Source organism: Podospora pseudocomata, chromosome 7, assembly GCF_035222375.1.
Source record: "Podospora pseudocomata strain CBS 415.72m chromosome 7, whole genome shotgun sequence".
Lineage (NCBI taxonomy): Eukaryota > Fungi > Ascomycota > Sordariomycetes > Sordariales > Podosporaceae > Podospora > Podospora pseudocomata.
Window position 1 is genome coordinate 525,628 of NC_085891.1, and position 13,535 is coordinate 539,162.

Genomic DNA, 13,535 nt, shown 5'->3' on the forward strand with positions numbered 1-13,535 from the left:
TCCATCCCTGAGACCCCTATTTGATTTCATTTTCGAAATTCGTCACCGTTTCCACCAGACTCTTTCGACCCATTAGTCTATAACGTTAGATATATCTTAACTTATACATAGTTTGCTGCTACTGGAAACGATAAGCTAATTTCAACGTGGCAGTGACAGTTATTTTCAGATATGATGAAAATAACAACAAAAGCAAAGAGGGTGGGGTGCCACTTGTTATTGTGACACCCCATAAACGAGTCCGAAAACGGCAAAACATTTCCCCCGACCGGAAAGAACAAACTGTACACGGCCGTCGGCATTGTACTCAATCAAACCGCGCGACGTGCTGTTGATAAGCCTGAGGATTCGATCTGTAGGTGGCGGAGCGGCAGGGTGAATGTATCCCCAATCGGACAAATTTTGCCTGGTTGGAGCTCCGCTGATGCTGGACAATCGGACCGCCAGATGAAGAAATCAAATTCCTCCGTCAGCTCGGGTTCTGGGAATCTTGGGAGGGGCGTCTGAAGAGTAACCGTTTCCGGTTCGTGGCAAGTAGTCCTTATGAAGTAGGACCCATTGAATGAGGGGCACGGAGAATGTAAGCTCGTCAGGGGTGAGGCTGCGGAAGAGTTGGTGGTATAAGTCCTCCATGTCTTTCGGTACACCCTTCACTCTCTTGGCCACTTTGCTCATGGGTTGTCCGGAATTGATATCTCGCACAACAAGCTCCACCACCAAAACGACCCAGAGAAAAACACCTGACGCCATTTCCTCCAGGAACGCTTGGATCGCATGTGCTTCGTTTCTCTCGCTAGCGGGGATAAAACGCAACTTGTCTCGGATGTATGTTGAGATATCAGAGTCATTGTGCGCCTCGACAACGACTTCTGGGCAGTTGGGAATCCTGATGGCCGGATAATGTCTGCTTGAGAGGCAGATGTTGAGCAAGACTTCGCCTTCCAATGCGGTTTGTGCAAGCCGATCAATGAAGTAGACGGCTTCGCGTACGCTTTCTTCGCTGCACTCATCAAGAGCATCAATGAAGATGAACGTGCGCCGGGTACTGCTTTCTTTGAATGCTTTCTCAAAAAAGCTCTCCAGCTCCAGCTCTGACCATGGAAGATAACTGCCACCATCGCAACTCTGCCTTCTCTGGTAGGTCTGGGAGAATTTAGCCAAGATTTGACAGTCCTGGAGGCATAGTTGGTGGAGGACTGACCGAAGGAGACCAAGAGGCGACTTTTCCATGGCATTCCCGCGAGCATTGAAGTAGAAGCTCGCGACATTGCTGCGACTCCCCTCAAGACATTCCAGCTGACCAAGTGCGTATTTCATCACCGTGGATTTTCCAGCTCCTGGCTTTCCTTTCAACCGCAGAAGCCCGCGGTCGGTTGAAGCTCTCTTTCTCGAGTACCAAGTTTGGAAAACACTGGAATGGTAAAACCACTCGCGTGTTTTTGGTATGGCATTCTTGATCGTCCGTTGTCTGCTAAACAATGCTTCATAGTAGAGACTGCCCAAACACTCCTCTGGAAAGGTTGATTAGCGACTCGAAGGATTTCAGAGAATGATTATGGGATGTCGCTTACTTTTCTCCTCCTCAGATATGTTCAAATTCGACTTGACACTGGCGGAGTTTATCCCCCTTTGGATTTCTCCCAGCACCTTGAGGTAATTTGGATCATCTCGCCCGCTGAATTTGGTCATGTTTCGATGGTCTGCATGTATAACTTCTGCATGCTCTCGGGGGTCATCGAGTAACGACGATGTATCCGGCACTATCTGTCCGTCGAGTTAGCCCACATCCATAGCCCTGCGAGGTTCAGCATGAAAATAGGTACCTTTCCATTCAAAAGACCGAGGTTCGCACCCGAAAAGGCTTGGCTTTCCTGAAAGGTTTTGACCAGAAACCCATATGTGCGCCATTGTTGGAGAAATGACTCCCGGGAGAGTTCTTGCTCTGGTGAATCAAGGCCCAGAGCTCGAATAATTGTCTCGTTACTGTCCACTCTCAGGATGGTGCTGGCGACCTTTCTGACCATATCTCCAAGTCGTGCAAATTCATGACTACCTCTATGCGGTGTGCCTAGGAATATCACAGCTGCTGTCGACTAGATGATATTCTGAATGTGCGAATCTTCGTCGGCCTGCGATCGTCGCAACATTTCTTTGACAATCAAGCCTCCCAGTGAATGCGCGACGAACACGATCTTTCGGTCTTGAGGTCTTATTCGGTTGAGGGCATAAAGGAGGTTTTTCGCATGTCCAAACAAACTGGACTCGTCGGTTGGTGCATAGCCTCTGCTGATAACTGTATCGTAACCCCACACCATGATTCTTGCATTCGGGCAGTCTGGCGGGAGCAAATCCCCTGGCCAATACACACCATCGTCAACAGACGATGACGCGACTGATGGCCCTGCATTGCCAACGGAGGCGGAGCTACCAGATTTCGGACTCATAAGTTCAGCAAGTGCTCCTTTCCAACGTTTCCGCGACGAGCTATCGCGCCGCTGATCTTGGGTCCTCGACGTATATAACCAGGTTCGTTTTGGGTGACCTTGAAGGCCATGAACAAGTATGATGCTGCGATACTCAGTATTCAACATGGGACTAACATCCAGGCCTAGACTTACTCTGCTACAGGCCTGCCGTTACTCGTCTCTCCTTGTACAGGGTGTAGGATTGTGAAACCTTGAGCTTGAATTTTGTCAAGGGCCATGGTGGACGGGTATCAGCAGCTTCCCGATGATGTTTATTTTGATTAGAACTCAACCGAGGATGGGAACTTGAGGTAGGTATGGGTGTAAGTGATTGGGGGGAAGACTCAATCCCCAAAAGCCGAAATGGCAGTTGAGAAGTAACCTGTATAGGGGCTTGTGCCATGAATGCAATGCAACCTGACACGGTCGAACGAAATGCGTTCTTTGTGACCAAGGTTACCATGCAATCTACTCCTCCGAAGGGAACGGTCGACATAAACGCAATTCCGTGGATAACTACTCCCTAGAAGGTTCATCTTGGCCCCCACTCACCCTCATCTATTTATTTATCTGTGCCAGTCAGTTGCATCTGTACCGGGACTGGACCGGATGCCCCGTCACCAATCACAACACTCATAATCTGTGAGTGAAATAAGACCACCAGCCGATCATACCACATAGAAGTGGCTACAACCACCCATGTGTAATTGGGCCTTATCTATGGACGCTCTATCTCGGCCCCTAATTCATCATTCTGGGCACCCACCACTTGATGTTGTAGTAGAACTTGATAGCTCATGACATTCCTCGAATTGGAGGAAAGAAAAGTGCCTCTGTACTGAAGTTGTGAGGCCGTATCTTGAACCCAAGGTAGGTTCGAGACCTGCTGGCGCCAACCTGTGGGGATGCGGGGGATAGTACAGTGGCCACAAAGTAGAAGGCTGGGCAGCTGAGCTTCGTTAGGTTTCCCAAGGCTTGGATGGTCTTCTATGTGAACAACGCATCATGAAAACTATGGCAGTATCCCAGCTTTCATTGGAAATTACCTACTTAGCAACTCCATCAACTCTTCAACCACCATTTTTGTGGTCATTTCTACCATCAGAAACGTAGCCTGTCTTGGCACTGAGCCAACACGCGCACAGACCACCGTCAAATGACCTCATCGAAGCTATTCCCACCCTTTTTTCCCCTCCTCCAACACACTTTGTCAACAAACAGCCCCCTCCTCAACCATGGCGACCACCCCCTCCAACAAAATGCGCCCAACGCCCCATCTCCCACCCAACCTCCCCTCCCTCGTCGCAACCGCCTTCTCCCGCTCCGTAGCCACCAAAACCGTCAACTTCTACCCCACCTCCGTCACCCTTCTAACCATCAACTCCATTCCTGTATGTTTCCTTCTCCCCTTTTCCGTACTTCCCCCCCCCCACCCTCCCCCCCTCCCTAACTAACATCTCAGTTCCAACTCCGCTACTCGCCCTCCCTGGCCTCAAAACCCAAACCCCCCAGCGTCACAACCCCCAAGCTCTTCTTCAACCCCTTCGCCTCCCCCACACAAGAAATGCTCATCACCCCTTTCGGAACGAGTCCCCCATCGCACAACCTAGTCCTCAACAAATTCGCCGTCGTCCCCGAGCACTTCATCCTCTCCACCTCAGCCTTCAAACCCCAAACTCACCTCCTCGAAGCAGACGACTTGGCAGCTGCCTACGCGTGTATTGATGCGTACGCCCGGCACAACAAAGAGTTGTTCGTCTTCTTTAACTCAGGAGACCACAGCGGGGCGAGCCAGCCCCATCGCCATCTGCAACTGCTCCCGGTGGAGAACATGAAGGAGGGGTTGGAGGGGGAATGGGATGTTCTTGCTAAGGGATTGACAGACCCAAACACAAGGGGGAAGTTACCGTTTGAGGTTTTTGCTAGGGATATTGAAGGGTTGGGTGGTGATGGAGAGGAACTGAGGAGGGTGTATCTGGAGTTGTACAACCAAGCCTGCGAAGCAGTGTTGGGAGTAGCGGAGGATATCAAACACGAGGGCGAAGCGCAGATAAGTTACAACCTCGCCATGACAAACAACACAATGGCGGTGGTGCCGCGGTTGACAGAGGGAGGGGTGGTCAGGGATAAAGACGGGCAAGAGGTGGGAAACTTAGCGCTCAACGGGACTGTCCTCGCGGGGACGGCGCTGGTAAGGTCAGAGATGGAGTGGAATGCCCTGAGAGAGGATCCAGACCAAGTCAACCAAGTGTTGGGGAGGATAGGTGTGCCTAACCGGGCCAAGATGTAAATACGCTATCAACTCATTATACTAATAACTAATTCTTTTTGTCTGCCATCTTCCCGTTTTTGAACACCACTTTACATGCGTTGGATACCAAAATAGGCCAGCCACCCGTATCGGTAAATAGAAAACAATTTCATGAAAGGAAACACACCGAGCAACTCATTTAGCAGCACAATAAGACACATCACTCACGACCATACCGACAACCACCCCCTTGCCCCCGCAGCATGTCCCCAAAAGCCGCTCTCATGACTCTGGTATTCTGCTCAAAGAACGGCACCCTGGGATCCTTGCCTAGCGCCGTCTGCTCCTTCACCAACTCATCCCACTTCTTACGGCAAGTCGAATTACCAAAGTGATAGCTGCCCCCGTTCTGGACAATATACTCGGCCACCCTCTTCCACGGAACCTTGGTCGACTGTGGGCCCTCCGAATTATTGTCACGATTCGAGGTAGGGGGTGATAGCTCGCGGACACCTCGCTCGAGAAGGATCAACTAGTATTTCACATGTACATCAGCCTCAAACCTTTGTTGTTGAAGCCCAAAAAAAACTTACATCCATCTCGGACCACTCCGGCTTCCTCACCCTCTCCTCCCTACTCTTGGTCAGAGCACGATACCGGCCTCGGAGAGTCGACTCGGCCTCAGTGTAGCCACCCTCCTGGCGGATCTGCTTGTACGTCATTCCCTTTTGCCGGCTGGCGATAAGGAACTCGTCCTTGGCCTTGCGATCGGCCAACTCGGCCTCGGTCACTTCTTCGCCGGCTTCGTACAAGGATGGACTCGGACCTGGTGAAGACTGAGAACGAGTGCGAGGGTTCGGTGTCAAGGCTGGCAGAGCTGCGAGATGTCTCGGTTTGGCGGCCAGCTTGCTGGTCTTTCTGACTGAAGGTGACATGGGCTCGGCTGAGCTTTTTGACCGGCGAGACTTGCTTCCTTGAGGGGTGGCCGGCTTGTCATTGCTCTTGAGCACGGCAGCTGCCAGTAGGCGTGGCACCGGTCGGTCAGGTAGAGTCTTGCGTCCTTTGGACGGGCGATGTTGCTCGGCGATTTCCATGGGATAAGAGGACGTAGCAGTAGAGGACGAGTCCGCCAGAAAGCTTGTTCGGATGGACTCGGACGATGAGGCATGGGGAAGATCAGAGTCGCAGGCACAGGATTGAAACATGGGCAGATGATTGTGTACCGAGTTCGAGTTCCAGATCCAAGCATCGGCTTGGTGTGGGGAAGCAGGTCTGATGCACGGAAGCGTCTTGTTCCCGAGGTGCTCTTTCGACGCTGGCCAGGGGGATCGAAGAGGTTCGCTGCTGTCTCTCAGAGCCATGGCTTCCAACATGTCTGACGCGCCAGTTGACGAGAAGCTGCCGCTGGAGGAATCGTAAAGCATATTTGGAAATGGGTTACTGAGATAGTCGAAGTCATCATCCTCCGACATCGCACTTGGAGCAGAGAATGGGAGGTCTTGCAGAGGAAGTCCATGACCCAGCCCATGGTCCGTTTGTGGGAGCGTGTTGTGGCCCAAGGTGTAGTGATGGCTCTGATTGTACTCCATCATCACAGCGTTGGCTCCGAACCCGGTCTCTTGATCCCAGTGGTCTCCACCATGAGAAGAGACAAACGAAGTTACCGCGGCCGGTTCACCGCTCTGTTGCCAATAGGAGGGGTTGGAGAGGCCCTGTTCAGAAAGAAGGTTTGCGGTGGTCGACTGATGCCAGTTTGTCCTCGGATCTGTTGGCTGAGACTGAGGGTGGGAATAATGTGAAACTGAAACATAAGGTGAAGAGCGATTCAAACCAGTCTGTTCGTCTGCTGCCTATTTTCGATCAAAGTCGCACCTGTCAGTCGTCCAGTTTTACAGACGGGGCAGCAACAAAGAACTTGAAAAAAAAAAAGAACGAGCGACAACAAGATGACAAAACAATGAGACGTACCAGAAAAGTCGCACTGTTGCCTATGCTGCCTGATCGCATCGGAAAAGCTCTCTGATCGTAAATCCCAAGGCCAGAAGGTGGCAAGTGCTGGGATCCACTCTCATCGACCCCGTTGGTGTTGAGCAGCGAGGTCGTGTTGAAAGACATGTCGTGGGGCAGGAGGAGCTGTGGTGTTTTAGCGATGTCTGACTTGAATTCTGCTGCCCAAGCTGCAGAAGGAAGAAGGTCCTGTACAGGCCAGAGCATATCTACCTGGGGTCTCATCAAGTTGATAAACAAGTCGAGGCCGCCCTTCGCCGGCAGACCGCACTCGCCTCTGCTGTTCAACTCCCAACCATCCAACTGTCTTGCTTGTCTTTGGCTGGCCTTCTTGCCACGGAGCCCCTCTCTCCTTCTCCTGTCTATCTTCACCGCTGCTTTCGACTTCTCTGCTGCTCTCGAATTGGGGATGGACGTGCCCCAATGACCTTCGTCCATTTGTGAAGAGCCCCGCTTGAAAAGCATGGAGCGACTGACGATGATGGGTATCCGGCTTGAAAGGTTCGTCGGGCAGCTAATGCCGCAGCGTTGAGCGGTCAAGGTGAACGATGTTGGTTCGTTATGCAGGTCTTGTGTAGCTTCCCGTTGAAAAGAACCGCTGGGGACGAAGCTCAGGCCTCTCTAATAGCTTTGGATTTGGATGAGCGTTGAGTTGACGACAGTTGAAAATGGAGTGACGGTCTGTCAGGGATGACTTCAAGGTATAGGCGAGGGGGTAGCTAGAATAACAAGGACAGCTGTGACGGTTGAAAAGGGCCCGTCAAGGAAAGGAAAGGAAGTCGGAGCGGAATGACATCTTTGCTCCCCACCGTGTGACGGCCGACTTGAGGGCTAAAACAAGGGGATAGTTGACTTTGCTTTCTCCCAAATCTGACATCTCATTTCTTGTAGATTAGCAAAGGGGCCATTGTATGCCACAAGGTCCCAAGCTTGCTCGAATCGGACGACAAATTCCCGAAAAGAGAACCAGACGGCCTCGAGCCCCGAGCTGAGAGTCTGCCCACCTACCATACACCACCTACTTTGCTGTTGATCAAGTCCCCGTCCCTATGTCCACCGGCCCGCATCGCGATGGGGCCCGGCCGAGACTGCCGTAACACATCCCACACCTCATAACCCCTTTGGGACTCATGGATATTAGATCGCGGGGTGAGTGACCAGGATAGGAGGTGGATGTCGTAATATCAAGTTCGAGGTTCGCTCACCACGGGTGGCAAAACTGGTCACGGCCATCTGCCTGTTGGGGGGAATCCGTGTGGGTCTGTCTGTCTGGACTTCGCCGTTGACGGCTCTGCCTGAACGGTTAGCTACCGCCAACCAGAGCTCTCCTTGCCCAGCCAGAAACGATCAGTACATGGGTAACCAATTGTTTGATTCCAAATGTGATGGATCAAGTGAGGGAGACACTTTGAGAAGCGGCAAACAGGAGACCTCTCCGGAACGACGCATGGTATGGCCGGTATCGTCTGAACGGCTTCGGCCGCTTTCATGATGGATTTAGCGAAGCAATGGGCTGTACGCCAAATCACTTTGCATGCTGTTCTGCCATGTGGGCAACAGGAGAGCAAGTAGCTAACGACCCTCGTGGGTTTGAATCATGTTTCCAGGTTGTGGGAAAAGGAGCGGGCCGGTTGATCATGTTCGATTGGCGAGACCAGGCTGGTGGTGATGGATTAACCCCGGGCTGCAGCTATGGCCTGCATATGTCAGTCCTAGTTGGGCGCATGCCACGAACGAGTTACTGCCGCTCGCAGATCTGACCCACTGCCGAGAGAGACAAACAACAGAAGTATCACATCTTTCATGAGTGCCCCCCCACTCCCAGTAGATGGGGAGACCTACAAATCGAGACCGGCGAAGAAAGCCAAATGCAGTTGCAGCTTCCCCTTTGGGAGCCTCCTACATCCCACTGGGGCCGGGAGCTATCTCGGACAGACAAGTGGTGAAGGATCATACCACCCTTGTCCTGGCAGGGGCCATTTCCCACACGATGGCTCGAGGCATGCGAATATCCGTCGAGCTGTCGCCGCAAGCCTTAGCGGGTCACGGCTTGTGTTCCGGATAGTTATGCATTGGGCGCATAATGGCGACGACGAGACGACAGATGTTCGGATGAGGTGGAGCTGAGATGGACTCGAGTCTGAATTCGTCATATTCACCGCAGGTCCGACGGGAGACCTTATTTCTACTCTCATGAATATCTGACATGTCTGATGACTATGAGCAGAATATTTGCGGGGTTGGGTTCGAGGGGAGGGGAAGGGGAAGGTCGTTTGACGGGGATGGCGATGGGATATGCCGTTTGATTTTGGTCTGTCAAAGAAAGTAGGTCCAGTTGCGCAATGCAGATTGCGTCTGCAGTGGAGATGGGGGGGGTCATGGGTCACACACAGGCTAGGTTTGGAGGAAAAAGTCGCTCACTCGCTCTTCTTGGACGAGGAGGACCTTTTGGTCAATGACGGCCCTCTGATTGGCCAGTGCCGATAGCATAACCCGGAAGGCACTGAGCAGGGCAGGGAAAAAGAAACTGACAGGAGCTATCTGTTATCGTGCCCTCCTGGCTATCTGAGGCCTACAGCCTGTTTGTCTGAGCCGTGAAATTCGCCGTCTCGGAACCATCCCATCTTCACCCGCTGCCCGAGTGGAGCATATGCCCTTCAAACGGTGCCTCTCTTCTCACCTCGTGCCAGGACTGTGGGCCAGGACTGTGGGCCTCAGGCCATCAAAGCTTGGGAACTTGGGCATCATCGAGCATCCGAGCTACATCATCTTTGAAGCATTGATAGCTGCAAAGCTACCTGTCAAAGTACGTACCCATTTCACAATGCTGCCATTCCTTCCCGGCCCCGAATTTCCAGCTGCTGATCCAAAACACTCGATACCATCTCCTCCATGCTGTGCCATCGAGTGATGCCGAGCTCCTTCTCGGTACGGCTCGTATCGACAGTGAAAGGCTCGTCGTATGGGCCCTCAGTGTTGACGGGTATGGCGGGATATTTTGTCTTGACAAACTCCACAACATCATCATAGCATGTTGGGTCCCCAACCACCAAGTATTCAGTCACCAACTCTTCCCGACCCAACTCCACATCAAGACTTCGCAGCACCGTCAAGCTTACATCACGGACATCCACCATTGACGCAGGCACAACCGGCTTGCCACCAGGGGGGTTGGTGAGAGTTGCCATGAGATAGGCATTGACGCCGTTTGGTTTGGATGTCTGTTGGGTGAGATCCCTCCCGAGGACAAAGGTCGGATGCAACGTCACTAAGGAGAACTGAGGCTCATGAACCCGCATCCATCCAATCGTGGCTCGATGAGCGAGGATCTTGGAGGTTGCGTACTTGGCTCCATGGCCCGCGGGGCCAGACGGGAAGGACATCTCCGGGTTGATGGCAAGGGTTGGATTGATACCGGCTATTGTTCAAACCGGTCCGGTTTGTCATTCATACTCTGTTTGCGGGACTTTATTTGGATTGCTTCGCTTACCTTTGACTTCCAGACCTGGGGTGTTCATGCTGTCCGGGGGCATCAAGGCCAAGATGGACGACATGATGATTACTCTCTTCACGGTCGGCGTCTCCGCAGCAGCGTTTAATATTGCTTCAGTCCCTGCGACAGCGGGTTGCAGATATTCAGTCTTGAAGTCGTCAACTTTGCCTGGTACGGGTGAGGCGAGATGGAAGATGGCATTGATGTCGTTGGACAGAGCGGACCGAATTGCCTCGGCGTTGTCGATGTTGGGGATGACGGCAAAGTCGAGCTTGGAAGCGTGCTGGGGGAACCGTGCCTTGACCTCCTCAACTTGAGCCTCCCGCCTGACACTCAAGCGAAGTTGGTGGCCCGCCTTGAGGGCATCGAGCACGACTTGAGAGCCGATGAAGCCGGTGCCACCGGTGATGAAGATTCGCAACGCCATGATCGATGTGGTGCTACTGGCTGGTGTTGTGATGTGAAAAAGAGGGGTGCTTGATACCTTAAGTAAGGTGATACGATCTCTGGTACCACGTGATCTCTTCCCCTCGCTACAATGAGATTTGCCTGTTGGTCTTTAGTGATACATGGTTGGTGTGTTGGGCGCAGAAAAAGGATCAATAATCACTGCGTTGATGTAACTTTGCTCAGCGACTAATTCTCAAAACCGACAACACGTGTGACGTGTGGAGAATGTTGATGATTACAACAGCATCGCATTGTTGATCAATGATCATGTATGTAATCACCATCTGACCTCCCAGGCCATGCCACCTCGGCATCATTATTCAACAAATTCATGCCGACAAATCAATCTCTGGTGTGATATGCCGTACATTATAGTTGCCCTAATCAAGACGAAATGTTACAAAAGAGCATGACTGCTCTCCAATAGCTGGCACCTCTCACTCTTCATTTCCAAACAGCATCACCCCTCCATCATTTACCACACCCAAACCACACCATGCCCCTCTGGCTCATCTACCACCCCCCCCAAACCTTCACCACCCCCGAATCCAAATCCGCCCTCGTCAAATCCATAACCTCAATCTACACCTCCTCCGGCCTCCCCGCCTTCTACGTAGTCATCAACTTCATCCCCCTCTCCCCCGATGACAACACCTTCATCGGCGGGGAGCCCTCCTCTGCTCGATCCAAACCCTTCATCCGCTTTGTAGCCGAGCACATCGCCGTCCACGTCAGTCAAAACCCCGGCCGTCAAGAGCGAACAATCAAGCGGATCGACGACGCTTTGCGACCGCATGTAGAGGAGAAGGGGTATGACTGGGAGTGGCACGTTGACGAGACGCCTAGGGCGTTGTGGAAGATCAATGGCTTTGTTCCGCCTCCTTGTGAGCAACCCCGAGACGAGATCGAGGAAAGGAGGGGAGGATGCTGACTAGTGAACAGTTGGGAGCAAGGCCGAGAAGGAGTGGGCTGAGTTGAACAGGCCGGTGCCGTGGGAGGAGGACGAAAAGGAGGGAAACCAAAGGAGTGATCGGAGGTATGTGGTATCGATGTGATTACAAGCGGTATGCTATGCTATATGTATGTCCAACGGCACCTGATCTATCCTATTCTTCTCGCCTTCTATCGCACTTCAAATCCCGGGCAACCCAATGATGCTCCTGAGGGCGGGCACGTTCCGGGGGAGAATATACGTAGTGTACAGAGCCGTCAAGGCGACAAGCAGCCCAGTGAGCTGTAGTCAAAGTTAGCCTCTCTTCACTCGACAAGACAAGAAGCGAAAACATACCTTCTCAAACCAAGTATGGAAATAAATCGCCGTCATCAACAACATCCAAGCACACAACCCCACCACTCCCACCGCCACCTTCCCCCCATGCCCCAACCCCTCCATCACCCCCGTCCCCCTCCCCACATCCTCCCCCTGATACCTCACCTCCCTCTCCACCTCCGCCGTCGCCCCCTTAACCGCCCCATCAGCCATCACAACCGCCCTCTCCTCCCTCACAAACCTCACCCACCTTCCAACAACCCACCCAACCTCCTGCAACAAAAAACAACTCCCCAACACCAACAAAAACACATGCCCCGAGATATCATGGCCCCCCGACCACCTCCCCCCAGCACTCTTGCACGCCGCCGCAGTAAAAACCTCCTTGACACCCACATCCCCCGCATCCTTCTCCGAAATCTCCGCCATCTTAACCTGACACTTCCCCCCCGTAAACCTAAACCCCCTATCGATAATCGCCGGCCCAAAAAACCACTGCGTCACAAACACCCACCACGCCGTCACCACCGCCCATCGTATCGTCGCCCGGCTCTTTTGCGCCGATGTCCTGACAGCGGGGTGCGTGAAAATAAAGAGGAAGAAAGAAAATGTTATCCACCCCCACCCGCGCTTCACAAAGAGGACGTTGAAAAGGTTATTTTTGCGGGCAAAGTAGGATGGGGAGAGGGAGCCCTGGTCGTGGGATTGGGTGAGGGGGTTGTAGGTGGAGGATTGGACGTCTGGAGATAAGACGGCGAAAAAGGTGCCGAAGATGAGGAGGAGGGGGTAGATGCTCAGGAGGGCGAGCTCGGTTGGGGTGGGGAGGAGGGGGTTGTTTCTTGGTGGCGCGGTTCGGGTTGTTGTTGAGGAGGAGATGTGGACTGTTTGGGAGGAGGGGGAGAGGGAAGAAGGGGAGACGTGTCGGCGGGAGGGGCCGGAGGGCTGTGGTGGTGAGTCCATCGTTTGGCCGGTCGTGTTTTTCTTTTGAGGATGAAAAGGTTTGTTGGGTTATACTCGTTCGTGTGGAGTCGCGTTTGGTGGTTGCATTGGAGAGGATGGCAAGAGGTTCGTAGAGGAAAGAAACAGGAGTATTAAACACGAGGCTAAAACGTCGTTGCGAGAGCGCAGGCTCGACAAAGAAGCTGGCGTGGTGATGTTTTGGAGCAAAGTCGCAAATCGCAAATTCGAAAGCTATGACGTTGTTCAACACTGCCTTGGCAACTGCTTCGGACCGGACGTGATCGCGCCGAGGCTTGTTGATTATGTAACATTCGCCGAAGCTCGGACCCTCAACGCCACGAATCCCCGAGCATACAAAAAAACGGGAGGCGGGAATGGCGTCGTTTTTTTGTCCGATTCTCATCACAAATGATCAATCACACATCAAGAAAATGACATCTCAGAAAAATACGCCTCGCAGCCATTTTTGTTTGTACTACCTAGTAAGTTCGTGTTGTCCACTGCACTGTATAGTATCCCCTGTTTTCCCCAGCCAGCCACGGCTCTCAAATCATGCATCCATTCATGCAGCTTTCCCCCCTTCCTAGAACGCCATGGCCCAAACAAATGAACATGGAGAAGAAAAAAAAAAGAAAATCA

At 52.6% G+C, this 13,535-nt stretch overlaps 6 protein-coding genes across 6 annotated transcripts; 2 read left to right on the forward strand and 4 right to left on the reverse strand.

Moving 5' to 3' along the window:
- Positions 1–456: 456 nt before the first annotated feature.
- QC762_703660 (uncharacterized protein) lies at positions 457–2,024 on the reverse strand (the record flags this gene model as incomplete). Its single annotated transcript, XM_062893216.1, has 3 exons — positions 457–1,511; positions 1,572–1,764; positions 1,824–2,024. 3 exons carry the CDS (start codon positions 2,022–2,024, stop codon positions 457–459), a joined length of 1,449 nt encoding a protein of 482 aa, XP_062738931.1.
- A 1,415-nt stretch (positions 2,025–3,439) lies between these two features.
- APA2 (bifunctional AP-4-A phosphorylase/ADP sulfurylase) lies at positions 3,440–4,837 on the forward strand. The gene is made up of 2 exons (XM_062893215.1): positions 3,440–3,856; positions 3,928–4,837. Exons 1-2 carry the CDS (start codon positions 3,701–3,703, stop codon positions 4,753–4,755), a joined length of 984 nt encoding a protein of 327 aa, XP_062738932.1. The 5' UTR covers positions 3,440–3,700; the 3' UTR covers positions 4,756–4,837.
- A 99-nt stretch (positions 4,838–4,936) lies between these two features.
- Positions 4,937–7,188, reverse strand: QC762_703640 (uncharacterized protein; the record flags this gene model as incomplete). Its single annotated transcript, XM_062893214.1, has 3 exons — positions 4,937–5,248; positions 5,310–6,566; positions 6,685–7,188. 3 exons carry the CDS (start codon positions 7,186–7,188, stop codon positions 4,937–4,939), a joined length of 2,073 nt encoding a protein of 690 aa, XP_062738933.1.
- Positions 7,189–9,542: 2,354 nt separating this feature from the next.
- QC762_703630 (uncharacterized protein) lies at positions 9,543–10,868 on the reverse strand (the record flags this gene model as incomplete). Its single annotated transcript, XM_062893213.1, has 2 exons — positions 10,214–10,868; positions 9,543–10,141 (listed from the first exon to the last, which is right to left on the reverse strand). Exons 1-2 carry the CDS (start codon positions 10,641–10,643, stop codon positions 9,543–9,545), a joined length of 1,029 nt encoding a protein of 342 aa, XP_062738934.1. The 5' UTR covers positions 10,644–10,868.
- A 32-nt stretch (positions 10,869–10,900) lies between these two features.
- On the forward strand, positions 10,901–11,894 carry QC762_703620 (uncharacterized protein). Its single transcript, XM_062893212.1, has 2 exons — positions 10,901–11,550; positions 11,609–11,894. The coding sequence occupies exons 1-2, from the start codon at positions 11,163–11,165 to the stop codon at positions 11,719–11,721; spliced, it is 501 nt and encodes a 166-aa protein (XP_062738935.1). The 5' UTR covers positions 10,901–11,162; the 3' UTR covers positions 11,722–11,894.
- Positions 11,117–13,125, reverse strand: QC762_703610 (uncharacterized protein). The gene is made up of 2 exons (XM_062893211.1): positions 11,955–13,125; positions 11,117–11,900 (listed from the first exon to the last, which is right to left on the reverse strand). Exons 1-2 carry the CDS (start codon positions 12,894–12,896, stop codon positions 11,799–11,801), a joined length of 1,044 nt encoding a protein of 347 aa, XP_062738936.1. The 5' UTR covers positions 12,897–13,125; the 3' UTR covers positions 11,117–11,798.
- Positions 13,126–13,535: the final 410 nt, after the last annotated feature.

What these genes read in the sequence shown, in the direction of transcription:
- APA2 (XM_062893215.1), top strand. Translation starts at nt 3,701, where the DNA reads ATGGCGACCACCCCCTCCAACAAAATGCGCCCAACGCCCCATCTCCCA. An exon ending in TAACCATCAACTCCATTCCT is followed by an intron (nt 3,857 to 3,927) that starts GTATGTTTCCTT and finishes CTAACATCTCAG; the next exon opens with TTCCAACTCCGCTACTCGCC.
- QC762_703620 (XM_062893212.1), top strand. Translation starts at nt 11,163, where the DNA reads ATGCCCCTCTGGCTCATCTACCACCCCCCCCAAACCTTCACCACCCCC. An exon ending in TGGCTTTGTTCCGCCTCCTT is followed by an intron (nt 11,551 to 11,608) that starts GTGAGCAACCCC and finishes ACTAGTGAACAG; the next exon opens with TTGGGAGCAAGGCCGAGAAG.
- QC762_703610 (XM_062893211.1), bottom strand. Translation starts at nt 12,896, where the DNA reads ATGGACTCACCACCACAGCCCTCCGGCCCCTCCCGCCGACACGTCTCC. An exon ending in TCCATACTTGGTTTGAGAAG is followed by an intron (nt 11,901 to 11,954) that starts GTATGTTTTCGC and finishes CTTTGACTACAG; the next exon opens with CTCACTGGGCTGCTTGTCGC.